Raw genomic sequence first — 21,063 nt, forward strand, 5'->3', positions numbered from 1 at the left:
ATTTTGTTAAAAAAATATAGGTTTTGGTAGGTCTAAAGAACATAATGACTGACCGGTTGGCTTGGTTGGTAGGTGGAGTAGTAGGTAGTAGCCTTCCAAGTCAGAGGTCGTGGGTTCGATTCGCACCCAGGGCAAATATTTGTGTGATGAACATAGATGTTTGCTCTGTGTCTGGGTGTTAATTATCTATATACGTATTTATTTAAAATTATATATATATGTATGTTTATCAGCCATCTGGTTTCCATAACTCAAGCGAAAGCTTAGAATGGGATTAGATCTTGCCGTGTGTGGAAATTGTTCTGAAATATTTATTTATTTATAATATTATGTATTACCTATTAGATTTGTTCAGAAACATTCTTGAAATGCAGTTAGAATGATGCATATTTTTCCACTTTACTGGATAGCTTTTAAAATTTAAATAAATATAATAATAACAATAGTTTTTGAATATTTATTAGTTGGCAGCGAAATGTTACCGCGGCGTCGGCGACGACGCGAGGACGTTTTATTTGGATTCAGTTATTGAGCTGGCTTCTGCTGAAGGAAATGGCGATGTTAATGCTGGTATATAATTTGTTTCTATATCTATATAATTGTTTATGATAATACATGGGAAATTTGTTATACAATTATTATCCTTAAAAATGTAATTTGATGTCTAAGCGATTTTAGTTTAGTTTTTTGTTGCAACGTCACTAATGATTAGAGTCGATGTTATTTAAAATATAATTATTTAAATTATAATTATTATGTGAAATAAATTTTAAATCCATGTAAAAGTCACCAATGTGAACAAACATTCGATTCTAGGTGTAAACAGTCCTCTAGTGCAGGCTCGTTTAGCGATATTCTCTGGGGACCTCACCACAGCTGAAGAGTGGTACACGAAAAAAGCGAGCAAACCCGAATTGGCGATTAGTATGTACAAACAGTTCAATAAATGGACAGAAGCTATCGCCCTGGCTGAGAGGATAGATAGAACTGCTGTGGGTGCATTGAAACAACAGTATATGGACTATTTGATTTCCACTGGTGAGTTCTTTGTATATATATGTTTATAATTTGACTAGCTTTGCCTCGCGGTTTTATGTGATGGATTGGTCTTAGTGTGATGATTCCTTCCTCGAGAAATGGGCTAACTAACACCGAAAGAATGGCATTTGCGATGGCATTTGCGATGGCATTTGCGATGGCATTTGCGATGGCATTTGCAATGGCATTTGCGATGGCATTTGCGATGGCATTTGCGATGGCATTTGCGATGGCATTTGCGATGGCATTTGTGATGGCATTTGCGATGGCATTTGCGATGGCATTTGCGATGGCATTTGCGATGGCATTTGCGATGGCATTTGCGATGGTATTTGTGATGGCATTTGCGATGGCATTTGCGATGGCATTTGCGATGGCATTTGCGTTGGCATTTGCGATGGCATTTGCGATGGCATTTGCGATAACATTCACGACGGCATTCGCGACGGCATTCGAGATGGCATTAGGCGTAGAAAAGTCTTACGCCGATATTTCGGAAACTATCCACTTTAGGGCAAAAGTTACTGCGATTTTTTTTCTTCTTTACCTTGAAAACTTTTTTATCTCACTCACAAACACTCACTTTATTCTGTCTGTCTCTGTGTATTTTTTGAAACTTTTTTTTCTAAGGCCCATATTTTGTTGAATTGTAGAACGTGTAACGTAAAACAAAAGTGAAATTGGATAAGATAGTGGGGTATCTAACTAACACTCATTTTTCTTCCAGTTCGTGTAACATAGAAGCCTCAACTATTTTCTTTTTTCGTGTGTAATTCGTTTTTCGAATTATTCTTATTCAAAACACCTTATTGTTCACCTACCACACCACGAAATAGATCCAAAAATGTGTCCCTATCTTCAGCTGTTTGGTCGCTGGGCGTATGACAATTTGTTAGTCAGTCAATGTAGAGGTAAATAATACTAATGTTTAGGTCGCATTTTCTGTGTCGACTGTCGACTTTCGAGAATCGAGTGTGAATTTTCTTACGGATATTAAGCTTAGTAGTTAGTACCTGGATAATTCAATTTTTAGATTTGGTTAAGTAGGTACCTTCCAGGTCAAAGCCTGGGTGGGGCAAGCGCCCCACCCTGCCCCACCGTGGCTACGCCCATGAGCGTATTAGGTTTGTTCGACCCTTAGTGCAAAACTTATTTCTCTGTCTAGCTAGGCATAATTATGCTACTATCGATTAATAAAACGAATTGTTTAAACTGTCGACAGCGATATATCCGGTGGTATGGGCTACAGATTGTAGCAATATAATATTATGCGATCTATTCTGCTTCCAGCTTTTCTATCGTCATTACCTGTCTATCCCCTGTCTAGTATCTTAAAGACAACATACTCCAAAATTTGCAGCACTACAAATGGTGTACACCATTATTAGAACTACCAGTTTTATATTGGCCTTTCTAAGATTTATTTTCAAGAAATTCGTCGTCGTTGTTCAAAAGTGATCATACACACATTGACCGTTCGACGCACTATAAACAATTGTGCGTCATAGAATATTAACAAAAGTGTAATTAAAAGGGTCATCAAAACACCATATAATATGTATTGTTGTTATAAACGATAACATGTATTTTAAAAATGCATCGTCGAACATACACAGTACGATCGTGTAAACTGTAAACCATAATATATTTTTGAATTCGCAATGAAACACTTGAATTTATAGCAACACTACGTTTGGTTTGCGGTTTTAATCAGGGAACCTATATGGAAATCGATAATAGCTCGGTCTTTAGCCTCGGATGTTTGTGCGCTGCGGTTTATAGCGATCCTGTTATATTTTAAAGTCATGCATTTGAATTTGACTTTTTATGAAAATTGAACATTGAAAATCATATCGTATCTTTATTTTTTTTACACGTAGGGAATATAAATATTTTAATTGATCACTTTCATCAAAATACATATTAAGAATTTATTTTGAATGACATAATGTTATGCTGTTCTTATGATCATCAATTAACCAGTAGTTGATTGATGAATTCCAATTGACCAACACATAATTCAAATTCTAAATTTAATGAAATTGCAGTTTAATTTAGCATAATAAGATTGATTAGAATCAGCTGAAATTTGCGAGACATATTTTTCATAGTCTATGTTGTCTTGACTTTATATTTGTTGCAATAGTTGCCAGCAACATATTGACAGCATCTCTGTAAGATTTAATTCCAATTGTTGTGTGAAACTTTTCTGTTGGAGTCAACAAAATCGAATAAACAAAATCACTTGAAATAAACAGAGTCACGTTGAGTTTAATGTGTTCATGTCGTTTAATAAAACGGGTAGGTATATAGATCAGTTCGTTGTAGGCAGGGTGGGCGAAGCGGGTGCTGTGCTAGCCGCTAGCGGGGACGTAGTACAAGCTGTGCGGCTGTGGGTGCGCGCGGGGCGGGCGCGGCGAGCTGCGGCCGCGCTGCTGCAGCACCCCGCGCTGCTGCGGGACGACGAGCTGCTGCACGCCGTGCACGACCAGCTGGTGCAGGTGTGTGCTGGGGTATAGGGGAACTGCAGAGTTGTTATGTGAAGGGTCGTAGCTGGGAATGTGTAGGTGACCGATTATACGATGCAGAGGTGTGGAATTCGTAGAGCGTGTCGTGTTTGGCGTGCAGTCTATGATGTGAATCGGGATAAATTACTTTTGGTGATAACAAATGTGTGGCGAAGTTAGTTAGGAAAAATTTGTTGCATATTAATTGAATTTTTAGATTATTCAAAATTATTATGTTATTCTATTTTATGTGTATCCAAATAATATCATGAAGTTAAAAATAAATATTGAGCTATACGCTAGACTCTAGAGGTTACCATTAAAACAATTGTAAATTCAGGAAGAATGGTGGGAAATGGCTGGCGAAATATCGGAGAGGCGTGGTGATAATAAAACAGCCGTCGAGTACTACGCGAAAGGCAATAACTACGCCAGGGCGGTACAGCTCGCCCGAGAAGTAAGTACTCGAGATTTTAACGACAATACAATTGCTTGTGATACTTACAAAATTTATACGGAATGTGAGGTTTGCTTTTGTTTACATATTTGCTATGTGATTTAACCATAAGGTATACTAAGTAGTATTCATTTTACAATTTATATTTTATACGTATTTTTTGAGATTTTATGTTCTTTTCTTCCAATTAGTAAGGACTGAAAACAATAACAATAAAATAGCGCTACTTTTAAAAATTAGGTTTTCTCCATGGTAAGGAATTGGCAGCAGCCAACTGGCTGGCTTTATTAATGTAGCATGTAGTTACCATGTTCGGACGTTTCATCTATATCAGACGATTCCACAACCTAAACAGACACAACACACTAATTACAACTTACACGACAACATTTTACTGGCTTTATTAATGTAGCATGCTACCATGTTCGGACGTTTCATCTATATCAGACGATTCAACATCAAGATCGACAGACTAATTACAATTTATACAACAATATTTGAAAACAACTTGTTTACACTATCAATATTTGGGTACCAGTCGTGTCCAGGGGAGGTGACGCGTCTAGAGGGCGAGTGGGGCGCGTGGCTCGTCGCCAGCCGGCGGGCCGCGGCCGCGGTTCCGCATCTCATAGAAGCGGGCCGCACCAGGGAAGCCCTGGCCGCGGCTATCAAGGCGCACCATTATAAGAAGGCGCTGCAGATTGTTCAGGTTGGTGTGTGGATAGGGGAATGATTAGGGGACAGGGTAATAGATTTTGTAATTAGATACTGTCTTTTAACGATAGTTGCACCACTCTAGTGAGTATTAAACTTGTTTGTGTTATATTAATTTGTTTTTTTTTCTCTTTTTTTTTGTTCCTTGTATCGTTGTTGTTCCTATATTTTTTTAGCTTAAACCGTAATAAGTGTTATGTATGTGATGGAGAATAGTTAAGAAACTAAGTACTTGCAACGAGAAACTTCCGCAGTAATACGTCAGTTTTATGTCGTAAATGCAGATGCAAATAAATTCGCAGCTACAGTAAAATATTTTCCACTAGAGTGTAGAGTGTAGACTGATATAAATTATCATAATGTCTTGCATATTGTGTAACATTAAAATATGACGCAGATATTTTCAAAATGATGTTTTATCAGGTTATTGACGACAAGGATTCTATTAAAGAAGAATGTGAACAGCTTGGCGAGCATTTTATATCGACTCAGGTGAGCAATTTATGCGGCGGATGGGCACGCTTATAAATAAATGCCTATCATTTAATAAAAACTTAAATTCCTTCATTGCTTGCTGATCTTGCCAGTGCTGCCTTGAAACACTTTTGAGCTTGAGCTAAAAATATTTTAGATAAAAATGATGTGCCTAAAATAATAATTTAGTACAATCGATTTTTAAGAAATATCAAAGGCTTAAAATTTATGTAATAGAGAAATTTTTCGGTTACAAACATTTTTTAGGAGTGGGAAACAGCCGAACGCTTGCTCATATCATGCGGTATGATAGATCGATGCGTACGCGCATACAATAACGCGGACAAAATTAACGAAGGTTTGCGTGTGGCCACTGCACATCTATCTGAAGATGAAACTAGAGAGATTTACATCCCGCTGGCTCAGCAGTTTAGAGAGGAAGGGCAGTTGAGGAAGGCTGAACAGATTTATATAGGACTTGACGATCCGGATGAAGCTATATCTATGTACAAGGTACGATATGTGAAGTGCATTCATATGCATTCATGTAGTAGGTAAGTGCATGCATTTACATGAAAATGTAAAAAATAAAACATTAAAAAAACATTATTTAAAAAATGAGGCCGAGATCATACCTGACGTCCAATATACCTCAAGATATTTTTTTAATATTATTGTTTTATTAAAAAAATCGTTTAATAATTCCAAATACATAATTCAAAATTATGAGAAAGTTTGTCAAATTATAGGATGCATCTCAATACGAAGCGATGCTACGCTTAGTAGCTGCTCATCGTAGCTCGCTCGTAGAAGCTACGCGACGACACGTAGCACAAGCGCTACAAGCCGCGGGCGATCTACGAGCCGCTGAAAACTATTATATTCAAGCGGGTGAGATAATTATGACGAATGCGTACATGTTAATAAATTATGCAAACTGGAATTTAACAAGTTAGTTTTATTAGCTGTTATTTTATAATATCATTTTACAATGAGTACTTTTATTGTTGGCTTGTAAGGTGTTATTGAAATCTTTTTTCAAACACATTACAAATAATGAAAAAAAAGATAGATTGATAGAGTTGTTACAATAGTTTTTTGTTATGCTTTTTTTTATTTTCCAGCATGCGATGTATCCGATCTTTAATAAGTAGTTAAATTTGATATACTTACAGTTAATATAAACTATTACAAAATATAATTCTGGAAAGGATATCTTCAGCGTAAGCGTGCGTAGGGGTGGCAAACGTCGGTTGGTTGCCAGTTAGAGTGTAGAAACATAGAATTTTAAGAAAACATCTAATAAAAAATGCGTCTGGAATTTTACGAGTATTCTTTACTTACTCTGCGTATACTTAAAGTTTCTTTAATCTTAGTGCATCGACATCCTATATAATTACAATTTCAATATCATGACATCAATATTAAAAAACTACTGTGTTGTTGAAACTACTGTGATAAGACGACCGCCGCGCGCAAACGCTCCTGGCTACCTGCCGCACAAATTTATCCTAGAAATGCCGCGTGTTGTCGCCGCGTTCATGCTGCTCAATGATTATATTATCTGTGGTTAAAACCAAACACCAGGCGACTGGAAGAGCGCGATCCAGATGTACCGGTCGGCGGGGCAGTGGGAGAGCGCGGAGCGGGTGTCGCGCGCGCACGGCCCCGCGGCGGTGCAGCAGCAGACGGCGCTGCAGTGGGCCGCCGCGCTGCCCGCGCCCGCCGCCGCGCGCCTGCTCGCCGCGCGCGGGCTCGCCGCGCTCGGCGCGCGCTGGGCGCTGCAGGCGCACAGGTCACTTGGGACTAAGTTCTTATTTATTTATTTAATTTTAAGCTATTGCATAGCTTCTATCGCGGGCCTTGAGTGCGGGGACCGAATCGAGAAATTCCGTAACGAAAAAACCTCACGCTCCCCACTCCGACGGGCACGGAGGTGTGGCTTGAAGGCATGCTATGTAAATAGCTTTACCGCGGCAGTCCTCGAGTGCCACATATTTTTATTGTATCTTGTTTTTTGTTTGTGTTCATAATAAACATATTTCATTTCATAACTGGTGCCTTGTTGTGATCGTTGAAGAATGCTTCTGCTCTTTTAGAAAGCTTATTACGTGGGGTACATAATGTATTGTTTTTTTTAGAATAAAACTGTCTATTTCATTCATTTGCCGAAAAAAAGAACTTTATTCTCTATAACGCGTATGACAAAGTTTTTGAAGTGAAATTTTTTTAGGCGCGTTATGAGTAAAATTTTGAAGGTTGCGTCATTTCAATACCGTCACGTCATGGATTAAGGCGACGGTTTTGGTATGTTTGAATCTTGCCAAAGAATTTTCACTTCTGACACGTGTGTTCGGCATACACGCCCTTATTTTTAAATTTCACCTGAGTCTATAAATAAAGACACGATATACAGGTGGGATATCGCCCTAGAGCTAAGTGAGCTGGGCGGAGGGATAACAAAGCGCGAAGTTGCGCGGCACGAAGCGGCCGCGCTTGCGGAGGAGCAGCCCGAGGAGGCTGAGGTTGCGTTTCTGCGAGCGGCGGCACCGGAGGACGCGGTCAAGATGTGGCTCAGTAGGGGTCATCATCAGAGGGCGTTGGTGTTGGCTGAACAGCACGCTACTCATATGGTGAGTGAAGAAAAAATATATTTAAATTTAAAAGAATAAATATTAAATTTATTCTTTTAAATTTAAAAAAAATTAGGCTGTGCAACTCAACTGTTTGAATTTGAATATTCCTTAAACATTCCACATCTCTTTAAAAAAACAACAAGTAATTATTTTTTCATTTGTATGCTCTATTTATAAAGTAAATATTCATTTACATTTTACATAATGCATCTAACATTTAATAGGTGCATTATTGTTAATTAATCAAAATTGTGTTGAATTAAATTTGTAAATAATACTTTAATTTTAACAATATTTATGCAAATGAGAGTAATTTAAAGCTAATAGGACAATTTACTATTGGGGCGTTACGCAAATACGCTACGTGACTAAAACCAATGCGTCACTATTGTTACTGATGACAATTGGACGGACAATTTACTATTTCGCTCAATATACGCTTGATTAAATTAGCACAGAAATTTTCATCATATTCGATGAGCTATATTTTATGATAATTAATTAGTTTTATATTGCTTTGATTTAAAGTTTATGCTATTCGATATTTGTTTGATATTATTCATATGCCATTGAAGAGTGATGCTTTTCATCAAACTGTTTAAAAAAAGCAGATTTAAAATCATAGGAATGAAAATTAATATATTAGGAAATATTGTAATACTGTGGTAAAATGTTGTTAGATCCACCTAGAAAAAAAAACAATGTTGGTTTCACTTTGCTGTTATTTTAATTTTGTGGATATTGGTCAATGCAAGGCTTTATGAAACCTAAATAAGTTACTTAGTTATTAAAGAACTACACTGGTCATCAAAAATCGACCCACCTACACTATGTTTGCTATTTATCGATTATTTCACAAATTAGTCGTCTAATATTGTTGTATTTTGTTATAAGGGTCTGATAACATGCTAATCATTATGTTTGTCGTAAATTTTACTGCACTTAATGATTCTTAACAATTTTTTATACAGAAATACTGTACAGTGTTGATTTGACGGTTTACGGCGGGACAAATTATGCCCGTGTTCCCAGTTCAAAAATGACTTTTTTCGGAATCTCTTGTTCATAACGTTAAGTTTAATAATTGATGCTGTAGTTTTGATAAATTTTGTCTCAAAATAATGGATACTACTGTAGCTGAGGGGGCCCAAACTGAGGCTCTACTAAAACAGGGCTCTACTAAAACTTATGTCAACTTGCCGTGGCTAAAAAGTAAAATCTGAGCTGTTTTGCAGTTCGATGAGTTTACCAAAGGTTTCTAGAGACTGGGCAGTATCGATGAAAATATTGATCTGCAAGAAATAGGGCGGCAACTCAAAGGGACGACCCCTAGATAATGTAATAAACTCTACAAAATCGACATCTGTCTGGTGTAGATCTCTAGTGACGCCTGCGTGAAGATAAGGAGGTGGGTATAAATGACAGAACTGTAAGAAGAAGACTTTAGGAGTAGAACCTAAGACCACACAAGCCAGAAACAGGGCTACAATCAGCCACAGCTCATCGATAAACCAGACTTCAATTGACTTGAAATCACGTAAACTGGACTATAGGCCAATGGGAGTCAGTACTTTTGAGTGACAAGATGCGAATGACTTTAATATGGTGCTGATAGACGTCTTTATGTCATGCGATGACCAGATGAACGATTTGTTCAGTGCTAGGTAAGAGAAACGGTCGATTATGATGGAGGCTCTGTGAAGTTCTAGAGTTGCATTTCTTTGACAAGATGCACGGAGCTTGACGATAAAAAAATGCTCATTAAATGCTGTTCAATACATTACCGAGATTTTGGACTATCATATGGTGTAATATGCTGGATGTATCTGCAAAAACTTTGAGTCTATGGATGATAATGCTCGGAAACACGTAGAGCGAATCGTGATCCAGTATTTAGAAGAGGTCCGCATTAGAGTTACACTCTAGTTAGCAAAAAAGTCTCGATTTGAAACCTACAGAGTATATGTGGGACAATTAAAAAATAAAGCTTAGAGCTCGTAATTCAGCCCCTACAACAATAGGAGACCTGAAAACCGCCATGAGGGAAGAATGATAACGAATTCCTCGAGAGACCATCAAAATCTTGATTATTTATTTAAAATGGTGAACGCAGGCTATCATTCCAAAAAGAAGAGAAAGTACTGAGTATAGATCCGAAGGAAACGTGATCATAAGTTTCATGATTACAAAATAAACTGCATTTGAAATTAAATAAAGAAAAAGCTGAAAATTGAGGATTTTAATCTTTATTCGAACATTTTTTTAAGATGTTAATGATTTTATGTGTTTATATTCGTGTAAATATGCATGTTTAATTAATCAGTTCAGTTTCCAAACCAATTTTTCTTTATTTTGTGAGAAAACCGCAATTTTCCGTAAAAATGCAGGTGGGTCGATTTTTTTGATGACCAGTGTATATTAAGAATTTCCTATTGTTTCTGAAGTTAATCGACAAGTAAAAACATAGAATTATAATTAAAATAGGTTGAGGAAGTATTATTGGAAGGGGCTCGTGCGGCCGCGGAGCGTGGCGACTTGCAGCAGTTCGAGACGCTCATGATACGCGCCAACCGGCCGCGGGAAGTTGTGCAGCATTACAAGCAATTGGGTATTTAGAGTTTTTTTTATTTTTTTTCAGCATTTGATGAACAAGTAGTAGCTAGGGATGTATTGAAAGTATTAAGCTTCCTTTCTTAATACATACAAGCCTGATTTATACGAGTTTTTATGAAATTTTTTTTGCCTTTTCAATTATGCGTTCTTATTTATTTGTGTTCATATAATTTACAAAACTATTAATGTAATTTTCTAAATAGAAATTTAATTGTGTAACTATGTATTTTGTCTGAAATTTATTAATAAAAAATATTTTCAGTTATTTTTTTTTATTTCTACTTGCTTAACCAAATTAAACACGCAATATAATTATACGACACATATTCTAACGTAATATATCAGAGCTGTGGGAGGAGGCATCGCGCGTGTCCCGCGAGTACCTGCCCGACAGCGCGGAGCAGGTGCCGCCCGCCGTGCCGCCGCTGCTGCAGCGCGCTGCCGACCACGCGGACCGGTGCGTTGGGCTTTGACGCTCTGTTGTGTCTATTTGTGTCTATTTGTGTTCCTTTTCATAAAATTAGGAAAATACTCTTTTTGTATAATGTAAAGTATTGTTATTTATTAAAATATTATAACATTCTTCCCTCTTTTAGACAATTTTCTTACGTAAGTTGCCCTGGTTACCCGGTAAAATTCAGAGCTATGTGATGACCGACTAAAAAGAACACCATTTTTTTATTGTCAATTTGAACATTCAAAAGGGTAATAAATAAATATACTGCAAACAAAGTAAAATGCATTGTAGCAAATTTACTTCAACAATATAATTATAATCGTCTAGCGGTGAATGGTGGGACGCGGTGCGTCTACTAGTGGGAGCTAGCGCGGCAGCGGCGACTAGCGGCGCGACGCGTCTGTCGGAGCGCGCCGCGCTGCGTGCCGCGAGACTGGCGCGCGACCGCCTCGCGGGGGACGAGCGGCGCGCTGCCGCCGACATGCTCGCCGAGCGGTATGTGTTGGGGTCTAGGGGTGAATGGTAGTGATACGTCTGCTAGTAGGAGCTTGTGCAGCAGCAGTGGGCAGTTTTTTCATCGTTTCAATATTCTTAATGGAATTTTTTCAACTTTTAATCTAAAAGGAATTTATAACAATATTTATTTAATTTAATTTAATACAAGAACGATTTTAGATTTGATGCAATCGGACAAAGTGAAGTCGGGGAACAGTTGCGTGCTGCGCTACTCGACGGAGTGGAAGATGCGGAGCCAGGTAAGTTTTTAATAACGTCATAATAATTTAACATCTTTTGTTTCAGTAATAAATAAATAAATTAAGTATATTATATATAAAATAAATTCACATTACTCAGGTACATCGAAGTCATACGAAGAGGAAGAATCAGCGGCCGATGTTAAAGAGCCAGAACTGGATATAGAGCGCTCAGCACTTGAGAAGCTCTGCGCGGCGGGCCAGTGGCAGCGCTGTCTCGCGCACGCGGCGTCTCGCGCGCCGCACTACGCGCTGCGCTACGCCGCGCACTTGTTCAACGCGCACGCGGTGAGTGCGCTCGCGTAGTGTGTACACTGTGGTGGGCCATAGCGGGCGGCGCTAGAGAAGCGCTGCGTGGCAGGCCAGTGGCAGCCCTGTGTCATGTGTCATTCGTTTCCGCGTAGTGTGTAAACTATAGTAGAGCCATTTTAATAGGCAACATTTGACAGTTCAACAAAATTCAACAACGTAACCTAGTAACGACGACATAGAATAACATGATATTTCGTTTTGTTAGAACTGCACATTTGCTTAACTTTTTTCAATTACGATTACATATTTATAATAATAATGACCAATACAAGTAATTTTAAGATTTCATTTTACTGATAAACCATTCTAAACATAATTAACAATTTCTGAATTGAAGAACTGACGTCGCTACAATTTTGTGTCAATAAACCTTTTTTCTTTTTAAATACCAGAGATGTTACTCTAAAAATCGAAATCTGACATCTAGAATCGAATGCATTGATTACTTGTGAATAAAAATCATCATAAATTAATAAATTCGATTGACAAATGTTACAAATCCGTATCGATTAATTCACTTTATTCGATGTTTTTATACAAGTTACATCTCTTCGAAGATAAAATTGATAGACGTCAAATGTTGCCTATTATATTGGCTCGACTATAGTTGTGTATTGATGTGTTTTGATGCGTGGTGTCGGGTGTTAGAGATGTCGAGATTTTGTTAGTTTTGGGTTCCGAGCTGGAATTATTTAATAGCATGTCATAACTGCATCCTTTTGCACAATTTTAAAATCCTATTAGAATATAGACCTGACAAGATAACTTTTTGCAGTTCAAAAATATAAAGAACCAGCTCACATTTTGCATAATCATTTACTTTTATACAACGGAATTCTATACATAAGAAAATATATATCCCCGGAATGGCGCGAAGGATGCGGGTTCAAGTCCCGCCTCGTGATCGAATTTTTTCTATTCTTTATAAATTTATAAATATATATTATGTTACAATACAATAATAATACAATACAAACAGATTTATTTCAACAAATACAGAACATACACAATATTAAATCAAATAATACAATAAAGAAAATAACAATAATAGAACATAATAATATACAACAAGTTTAAAACGACAAGAGCAAGAAGTGTGTGTGTGTGTGTGTGCGTATTGGCTGTAAATAGGCCCTGGCTCAGCATAATGTTGTAGCAGCATGCTGCACAACGCTGATAATTCTGCCAGATACCCAGAAGTATCGTTCGCGCCTCCAATCAAGTATAAATAAATATAATAGAATAGATTGAATAATTAATTATGAATAGATACATTAGTAAGGATAAACTGTATACTTAATAATAATAGCAAACAAACAATAAAATATTAATATGTATTTGGTCAAATGTATAAAGTCCGTATGAATATGTGTTATTTATAATAATTGGTGTAAGATTTATGATTTAGGATACGTATATTGAATAAAATTAAAGTAGTTGTAATTTAAGTAAGAACGATTTGTAAGTGCGACGAAAGTTGGATTTACACTTGAGATTTTTTATTGGCGGTGGTATATTATTCCAACATTTCGTCGCGTTATATTTAAATGACCCACGAAAGGCGGTGGTTTTATGCGGGGGAATGGATAGCTCATGAGTTCCACTTCTTATTACACCCCTATTAGCATCCTTACGCCACGACAATTTAGTGTAAAGATACCCAGGTTGCTTTATATGTATAGTATCAAATAAAAGATGTATGTATAGTATCAATAAAAGATGTTAGTCGATTTGTTTTTATTTTTGCCTTATAGCGTTTAGAAGGCGTTGACATCGAAAGTGAAGATATACCAGAAGCGTTGTCCCAAGTGATTGATACTTTACGACAGTATCTCATACTGGATAACGCATTGGAAACCATAACGAGCAGTGACGCTAATTTAGCTAAAGCTGTGTGCAGCGAGTTGTTGGTGCGAGTGTCGTTGGCGCCCAAAGCGTTCTCTGTGTTGAAAGTAGCCGCGGAAATAATGGTCGCTGCGGGAGCGGAGGAAAGGGTTATTGAGGTATTTATTTTATATTATAATTATTATAAATGTAGACATAATGTAATATACACGTGTAGACATAATGTAATATACAAGTGTAGACGTATTATAATGTAAATATTTTGCATGTTTTGTTCGGTTAGCAGACCGGATTAAAAATAAATTAAATACGTTTATCTATACTATATTAAAAAATAGCATACGCTGGGAATACTTCCACGTGCTGAAAGCGGTGGTGGTGGTAAAGTTTAGGACAGATTTTCGATGATGGTGGTATGTATATCATTGAAATTTTGACTACTAAGGCTAATGTTTTTTTTAAAATAATCATCATGCATCGGGCTTATGTTATTTGAGTGAATAAAGATTGAGGATCATCGAAATGAAAAGAATAAACCGTGTACAGTCTTCGTACATTAGCTTCATTCATGCCCATCGCTTTTCATCCATTTTCTCGTTGTGGGAGCATGTACAGTCTTCGTACATTAGCTTCATTGCGCGTTGTCAGCATTTTACGCGGACACGCGGCATTATAATACATTTCATTAGTTCGCGTTCGATCACCACCGCTATCGCGCGTTCTCACGACCATAACCATTAACCATTTTATAGAGTTAAGGCAATAAATGCAATTATTGTACTTAATTCTTTTATTTACTCCGTACGGGACCTACAACCCCGTACAAACCGAAAAACGTCAAGACTCAAGAGAGACTTGATGCTGTTCGATAACAACAGGCTGCAACTTGCTCCATGGAAACGTCTTTGGATCGCGAAGCACGCCTTCGTTACGAACACGAACACGAACACGAACACGAACACGAACACGAACACGAACACGAACACGAACACGAACACGAACACGAACACGAACACGAACACGAACACGAGCACGAACACAAACACAAACATCACAAACATAAACACAAACACAAACATAAACACAAACTCAAACTCAAACTCAAACTCAAACTCAAACTCAAACTCAAACTCACGAACACGAACACGACACAGACTCGGACTCGGACTCGGACTCGGACTCGGACTCGGACTCGGACTCGGACTCGGACTCGGACTCGGACTCGGACTCGGACTCGGACTCGGACTCGGACTCGGACTCGGACTCGGACTCGGACTCGGACTCGGACTCGGACTCGGACTCGGACTCGGACTCGGACTCGGACTCGGACTCGGACTCGGACTCGGACTCGGACTCGGACTCGGACTCGGACTCGGACTCGGACTCGGACTCGGACTCGGACTCGGACTCGGACTCGGACTCGGACTCGGACTCGGACTCGGACTCGGACTGTACTCGTACAAACACAAACACAAACTGTACAAACACAAACGCAAACACAAACGCAAACGCAAACGCAAACGCAAACGCAAACACAGACACAGACACAGACACTGACACAGACACAGACACAGACACAGACACAGACACAGACACAGACACAGACACAGACACAGACACAGACACAGACACAGACACAGACACAGACACAGACTCAGACACAGACACAGACACAGACACAGACACAGACACAGACACAGACACAGACACAGACACAGACACAGACACAGACACAGACACAGACACAGACACAGACACAGACACAGACACAGACACAGACACAGACACAGACACAGACACAGACACAGACTCAGACTCAGACACACTCAAACTCAAAACACAAACACAAACACAAACAAACTCAAACTCCAACAAACTCAAACAAACACAAACACAAACTCAAACTCAGACTCAGACACAGACTCAGACACAGACACAGACACAGACACAGACACAGTCACAGACACTGACACAGAAACAGACACAGACACAGACACAGACACAGACACAGACTCAGACTCAGACTCAGACTCAGACTCAGACTCAGACTCAGACTCAGACTCAGACTCAGACACAAACAAACTCAAACTCAAACACAAACACAAAAACAAACTCAAACTCCAACAAACTCAAACAAACACAAACACAAACTCAAACTCAGACTCAGACTCAGACACAGACACAGACACAGACACAGACACAGTCACAGACACTGACACAGAAACAGACACAGACACAGACACAGACACAGACACAGACTCAGACTCAGACTCAGACTCAGACACACTCAAACTCAAACACAAACACAAACAAACTCAAACTCCAACAAACTTAAACAAACACAAACACAAACTCAAACTCAGACACAGACACAGACACAGACACAGACACAGACACAGACACACTCAAACTCAAACTGTACAAACACAAAACACAAACACAAACTGTACAAACACAAACACAGACACAGACACAGACACAGACTCAGACTCAGACTCAGACTCAGACTCAGACTGAGACACAGACACAGACACAGACACAGACACAGACACAGACACAGACACAGACACAGACACAGACACAGACACAGACACAGACACTGACACAGACACAGACACAGACACAGACACAGACACAGACACAGACACAGACACAGACAGACACAGACACAGACACAGACACAGACACAGACACAGACTCAGACACAGACACAGACACAGACACAGACACAGACACAGACACAGACACAGACACAGACACAGACACAGACACAGACACAGACACAGACACAGACACAGACACAGACACAGACACAGACTCAGACTCAGACACACTCAAACTCAAAACACAAACACAAACACAAACAAACTCAAACTCCAACAAACTCAAACAAACACAAACACAAACTCAAACTCAGACTCAGACACAGACTCAGACACAGACACAGACACAGACACAGACACAGTCACAGACACTGACACAGAAACAGACACAGACACAGACACAGACACAGACACAGACTCAGACTCAGACTCAGACTCAGACTCAGACTCAGACTCAGACTCAGACTCAGACTCAGACTCAGACTCAGACACAAACAAACTCAAACTCAAACACAAACACAAAAACAAACTCAAACTCCAACAAACTCAAACAAACACAAACACAAACTCAAACTCAGACTCAGACTCAGACACAGACACAGACACAGACACAGACACAGTCACAGACACTGACACAGAAACAGACACAGACACAGACACAGACACAGACACAGACTCAGACTCAGACTCAGACTCAGACACACTCAAACTCAAACACAAACACAAACAAACTCAAACTCCAACAAACTTAAACAAACACAAACACAAACTCAAACTCAGACACAGACACAGACACAGACACAGACACAGACACAGACACACTCAAACTCAAACTGTACAAACACAAAACACAAACACAAACTGTACAAACACAAACACAGACACAGACACAGACACAGACTCAGACTCAGACTCAGACTCAGACTCAGACTGAGACACAGACACAGACACAGACACAGACACAGACACAGACACAGACACAGACACAGACACAGACACAGACACAGACACAGACACAGACACAGACACAGACACAGACACAGACACAGACACAGACACAGACACAGACACAGACACAGACACAGACACAGACACAGACACAGACACAGACACAGACACAGACACAGACACAGACACAGACACAGACACAGACACAGACTCAGACTCAGACACACTCAAACTCAAAACACAAACACAAACACAAACACAAACAAACTCAAACTCCAACAAACTTAAACAAACACAAACTCAAACTCAGACACAGACACAGACACAAAAAAAATCAAACTGAAACTGTACAAACACAAATACAAACACAAACTGTACAAACACAAACACAGACACAGACACAGACACAGACACAGACTCAGACTCAGACTCAGACTCAGACTCAGACTCAGACACAGACACAGACACAGACACAGACACAGACACAGACACAGACACAGACACAGACACAGACACAGACACTGACACAGACACAGACACAGACACTGACACAGACACAGACACAGACACAGACACAGACACAGACACAGACACAGACACAGACACAGACACAGACAAAATCAAACTCAAACTGTACAAACACAAACACAAACTGTACAAACACAAACACAAACGCAAACACAGACACAGACACAGACACACACACAGACACAGACACAAACAAAATCAAACTCAAACTGTACAAACACAAAAACAAACTGTACAAACACAAACACAGACACCGACACAGACACAGAAACAGACACAGACACAGACACAGACACAGACACGGACACAGACACAGACTCAGACTCAGACTCAGACACACTCAAACTCAAACACAAACACAAACAAACTCAAACTCCAACAAACTTAAACAAACACAAACACAAACTGTACAAACACAGACACAGACACAGACACAGACTCAGACTCAGACTCAGACTCAGACTCAGACTCAGACTCAGACTCAGACTCAGACTCAGACTCAGACTCAGACTCAGACACAGACACAGACACAGACACAGACACAGACACAGACACAGACACAGACACAGACACAGACACAGACACAGACACAGACACAGACACAGACACAGACACAGACACAGACACAGAGAGACACAGACACAAACAAAATCAAACTCAAACTGTACAAACACAAAACACAAACACAAACTGTACAAACACAGACACAGACTCAGACTCAGACTCAGACACAGACACAGACACAGACACAGACACAGACACAGACACAGACTCAGACTCAGACTCAGACTCAGACTCAGACTCAGACTCAGACTCAGACTCAGACTCAGACTCAGACTCAGACTCAGACACAGACACAGACACAGACTCAGACTCAGACTCAGACTCAGACTCAGACTCAGACTCAGACTCAGACTCAGACTCAGACTCAGACTCAGACTCAGACTCAGACTCAGACTCAGACTCAGACTCAGACTCAGACTCAGACTCAGACTCAGACTCAGACTCAGACACAGACACAGACACAGACACAGACACAGACACAGACACAGACACAGACACAGACACAGACACAGACACAGACACAGACACAGACACAGACACAGACACAGACACAGACACAGACACAGACACAGACACAGACACAGACACAGACACAGACACAGACACAGACACAGACACAGACACAGACAAACAAACTCAAAATCAAACTCAAACACATACTCAAACTCAAACAAACAAACTCAAATTCAAACTCCAACGAACTCAAACACAAACAAACACAGACACAGACACAGACACAGACACAGACACACACAGACACAGACACAAACACAGACACAGACACAGACACAGACACAGACACACACAGACACAGACACAAACACAGACACAGACACAGACACAGACACAGACACAGACACAGACACAAACACAAACAAACTCAAACTCCAACAACAACAACTCAAGATGCTGAGTTCACGGGACACAGACTCAGACTCAGACTCAGACTCAGACTCAGACTCAGACTCAGACTCAGACTCAGACTCAGGCTCAGACTCAGAATCAGACTCAGACTCAGACTCAGTTGTCCGTATGGCGGAGATGAGTCCCACGAAAATCGTTATTTGAAGACTTTTTTACAAATGGGTCTCACACTATAATATGCTCGAGAGAGCCAGTTGTTTTAATGAGCATCGTTTGAAAATGTCTCTACGTATTTTAATATTTCACGCGATTCGCGATGTAATTATGTATTTCAAAGCCATATAAAGGACGCTATAATAACAAACAAGAGAAAAACTAAAAACTATAAATGAAACAGATTTTTTATAGATAGATTTTTGTAAATGAAACATATAAATGTATTTTGTCTAAATATATTTTCAAAATGCAGTCTACATTTAGGTTTAAGTAATAATGTTGTGTTGTCTTGAAGGCGATTACGTTGTTGATGGGACTACACGTGCCTCAAATCGCATCGAAAGTGGCGCGCGCTTTACCGCGGTACACCGATATTATTGTGGCTGATGTTGGTGAGATATTCGTAATAAATTATATTTTCTTGTTATCATTTTTATATTAGCTTTTTGGTATCCTTTGTGTTCTTTTTAATAAAATTAAGACAGTTTTGCGTCTGCCGTGAGCAAATCTAAAGTTGATCTAACTAGATAAAAAAGGAATCGTCTCCCATGATCCCAATCGTATTTACAATGGATGCCTGTATCGAAATAGTAATTATTTATTAATAATACAATATGATTATCTTTTTTTATTTCATTGTAGCATTCTACGCAGCGGGAGTAGCGATACGTGAAGAAGGAAGCAACGGAGCCCGCGAGGCTTTCGTGTTTCTCAACCATTGCTTGGATCTGGCGGAGGCTGCGGATGAAGATAACGCGCATCTCTTGGACTATACCGATTTTGGTGAGGTTTTAGTGGGACTACGATGTGACTTTTACATTAAATGTCTGTAGCAAATTACGGTGGTAATTACTGGTGTAAAATAAACGATTTCTTTATATTATAACTTTAATACGTTAAACTCATGAAATTACTGGGTTTAACTGTACTTTATCATGACTATGACGTCGAGTTGAGAGGCGTAATTTTTTTGTGGTTAGCTATTGTCCTATTAAACCAAGATTAGCTATTGTCAACTTTTAGTTTTTGAGTTGTGAATTTTTGAAAACAAAAAATTTAAGTTTTTGTTACGCATATATATTTTATTGTTTTGCCAGTATCAAATTTTTGTATTGAATCATTGTCAATGTCATTCAATTTGTATCGGGTGAAGCCAATAAAGGCGTGTTAATAATCGTACAGAGTGCACGGACTGGTCGCGCAGTCCGCTGCTGGCGGAGCGCGGCGCGGTGCGCGGCGACGCGCTGCTCGCGCTGCGCGACTGGGTGCTCGCGCTCTCCATGGACCGGGCCGTCGAACAGGTGAACAAACAAACAATTAACAAATCCTGCACATGCTGCAAAATTTAACTTACACACACACACGCCACACGATCAGCTATAGGTATTAGGTACACTACATAATATGTCCTATAGGTTATGGTTAATTTTTGGCACACGCCACACTACCAGCTATACACTATAGAATATGGTTAGGTTTTGGCACACCAAATTTATAAGTTGAAATTGTGCAGCATGCTTTATTAGATATAC

At 39.3% G+C, this 21,063-nt stretch overlaps 1 protein-coding gene across 1 annotated transcript in view; it reads left to right on the forward strand.

Annotated features, from left to right (window-relative positions):
• The window catches only part of LOC123694443 (intraflagellar transport protein 172 homolog), a 30,248-nt gene that overhangs the window by 8,183 nt on the left and 1,002 nt on the right, over positions 1–21,063 (forward strand). The window contains exons 15-33 of the mRNA XM_045639886.1: positions 465–570; positions 817–1,038; positions 3,367–3,539; positions 3,886–4,002; positions 4,541–4,711; positions 5,140–5,208; positions 5,458–5,703; positions 5,940–6,081; positions 6,778–6,985; positions 7,607–7,823; positions 10,311–10,434; positions 10,785–10,896; positions 11,224–11,391; positions 11,572–11,651; positions 11,752–11,939; positions 13,718–13,966; positions 19,827–19,923; positions 20,174–20,314; positions 20,714–20,832. Of these exons, the coding sequence (XP_045495842.1) occupies positions 465–570; positions 817–1,038; positions 3,367–3,539; positions 3,886–4,002; positions 4,541–4,711; positions 5,140–5,208; positions 5,458–5,703; positions 5,940–6,081; positions 6,778–6,985; positions 7,607–7,823; positions 10,311–10,434; positions 10,785–10,896; positions 11,224–11,391; positions 11,572–11,651; positions 11,752–11,939; positions 13,718–13,966; positions 19,827–19,923; positions 20,174–20,314; positions 20,714–20,832 (2,949 nt within the window). The remainder of the gene's footprint in view (positions 1–464; positions 571–816; positions 1,039–3,366; positions 3,540–3,885; positions 4,003–4,540; positions 4,712–5,139; positions 5,209–5,457; positions 5,704–5,939; positions 6,082–6,777; positions 6,986–7,606; positions 7,824–10,310; positions 10,435–10,784; positions 10,897–11,223; positions 11,392–11,571; positions 11,652–11,751; positions 11,940–13,717; positions 13,967–19,826; positions 19,924–20,173; positions 20,315–20,713; positions 20,833–21,063) is intronic.

This window comes from Colias croceus, chromosome 9 (assembly GCF_905220415.1).
Source record: "Colias croceus chromosome 9, ilColCroc2.1".
Classification (NCBI taxonomy): Eukaryota; Metazoa; Arthropoda; class Insecta; order Lepidoptera; family Pieridae; genus Colias; species Colias croceus.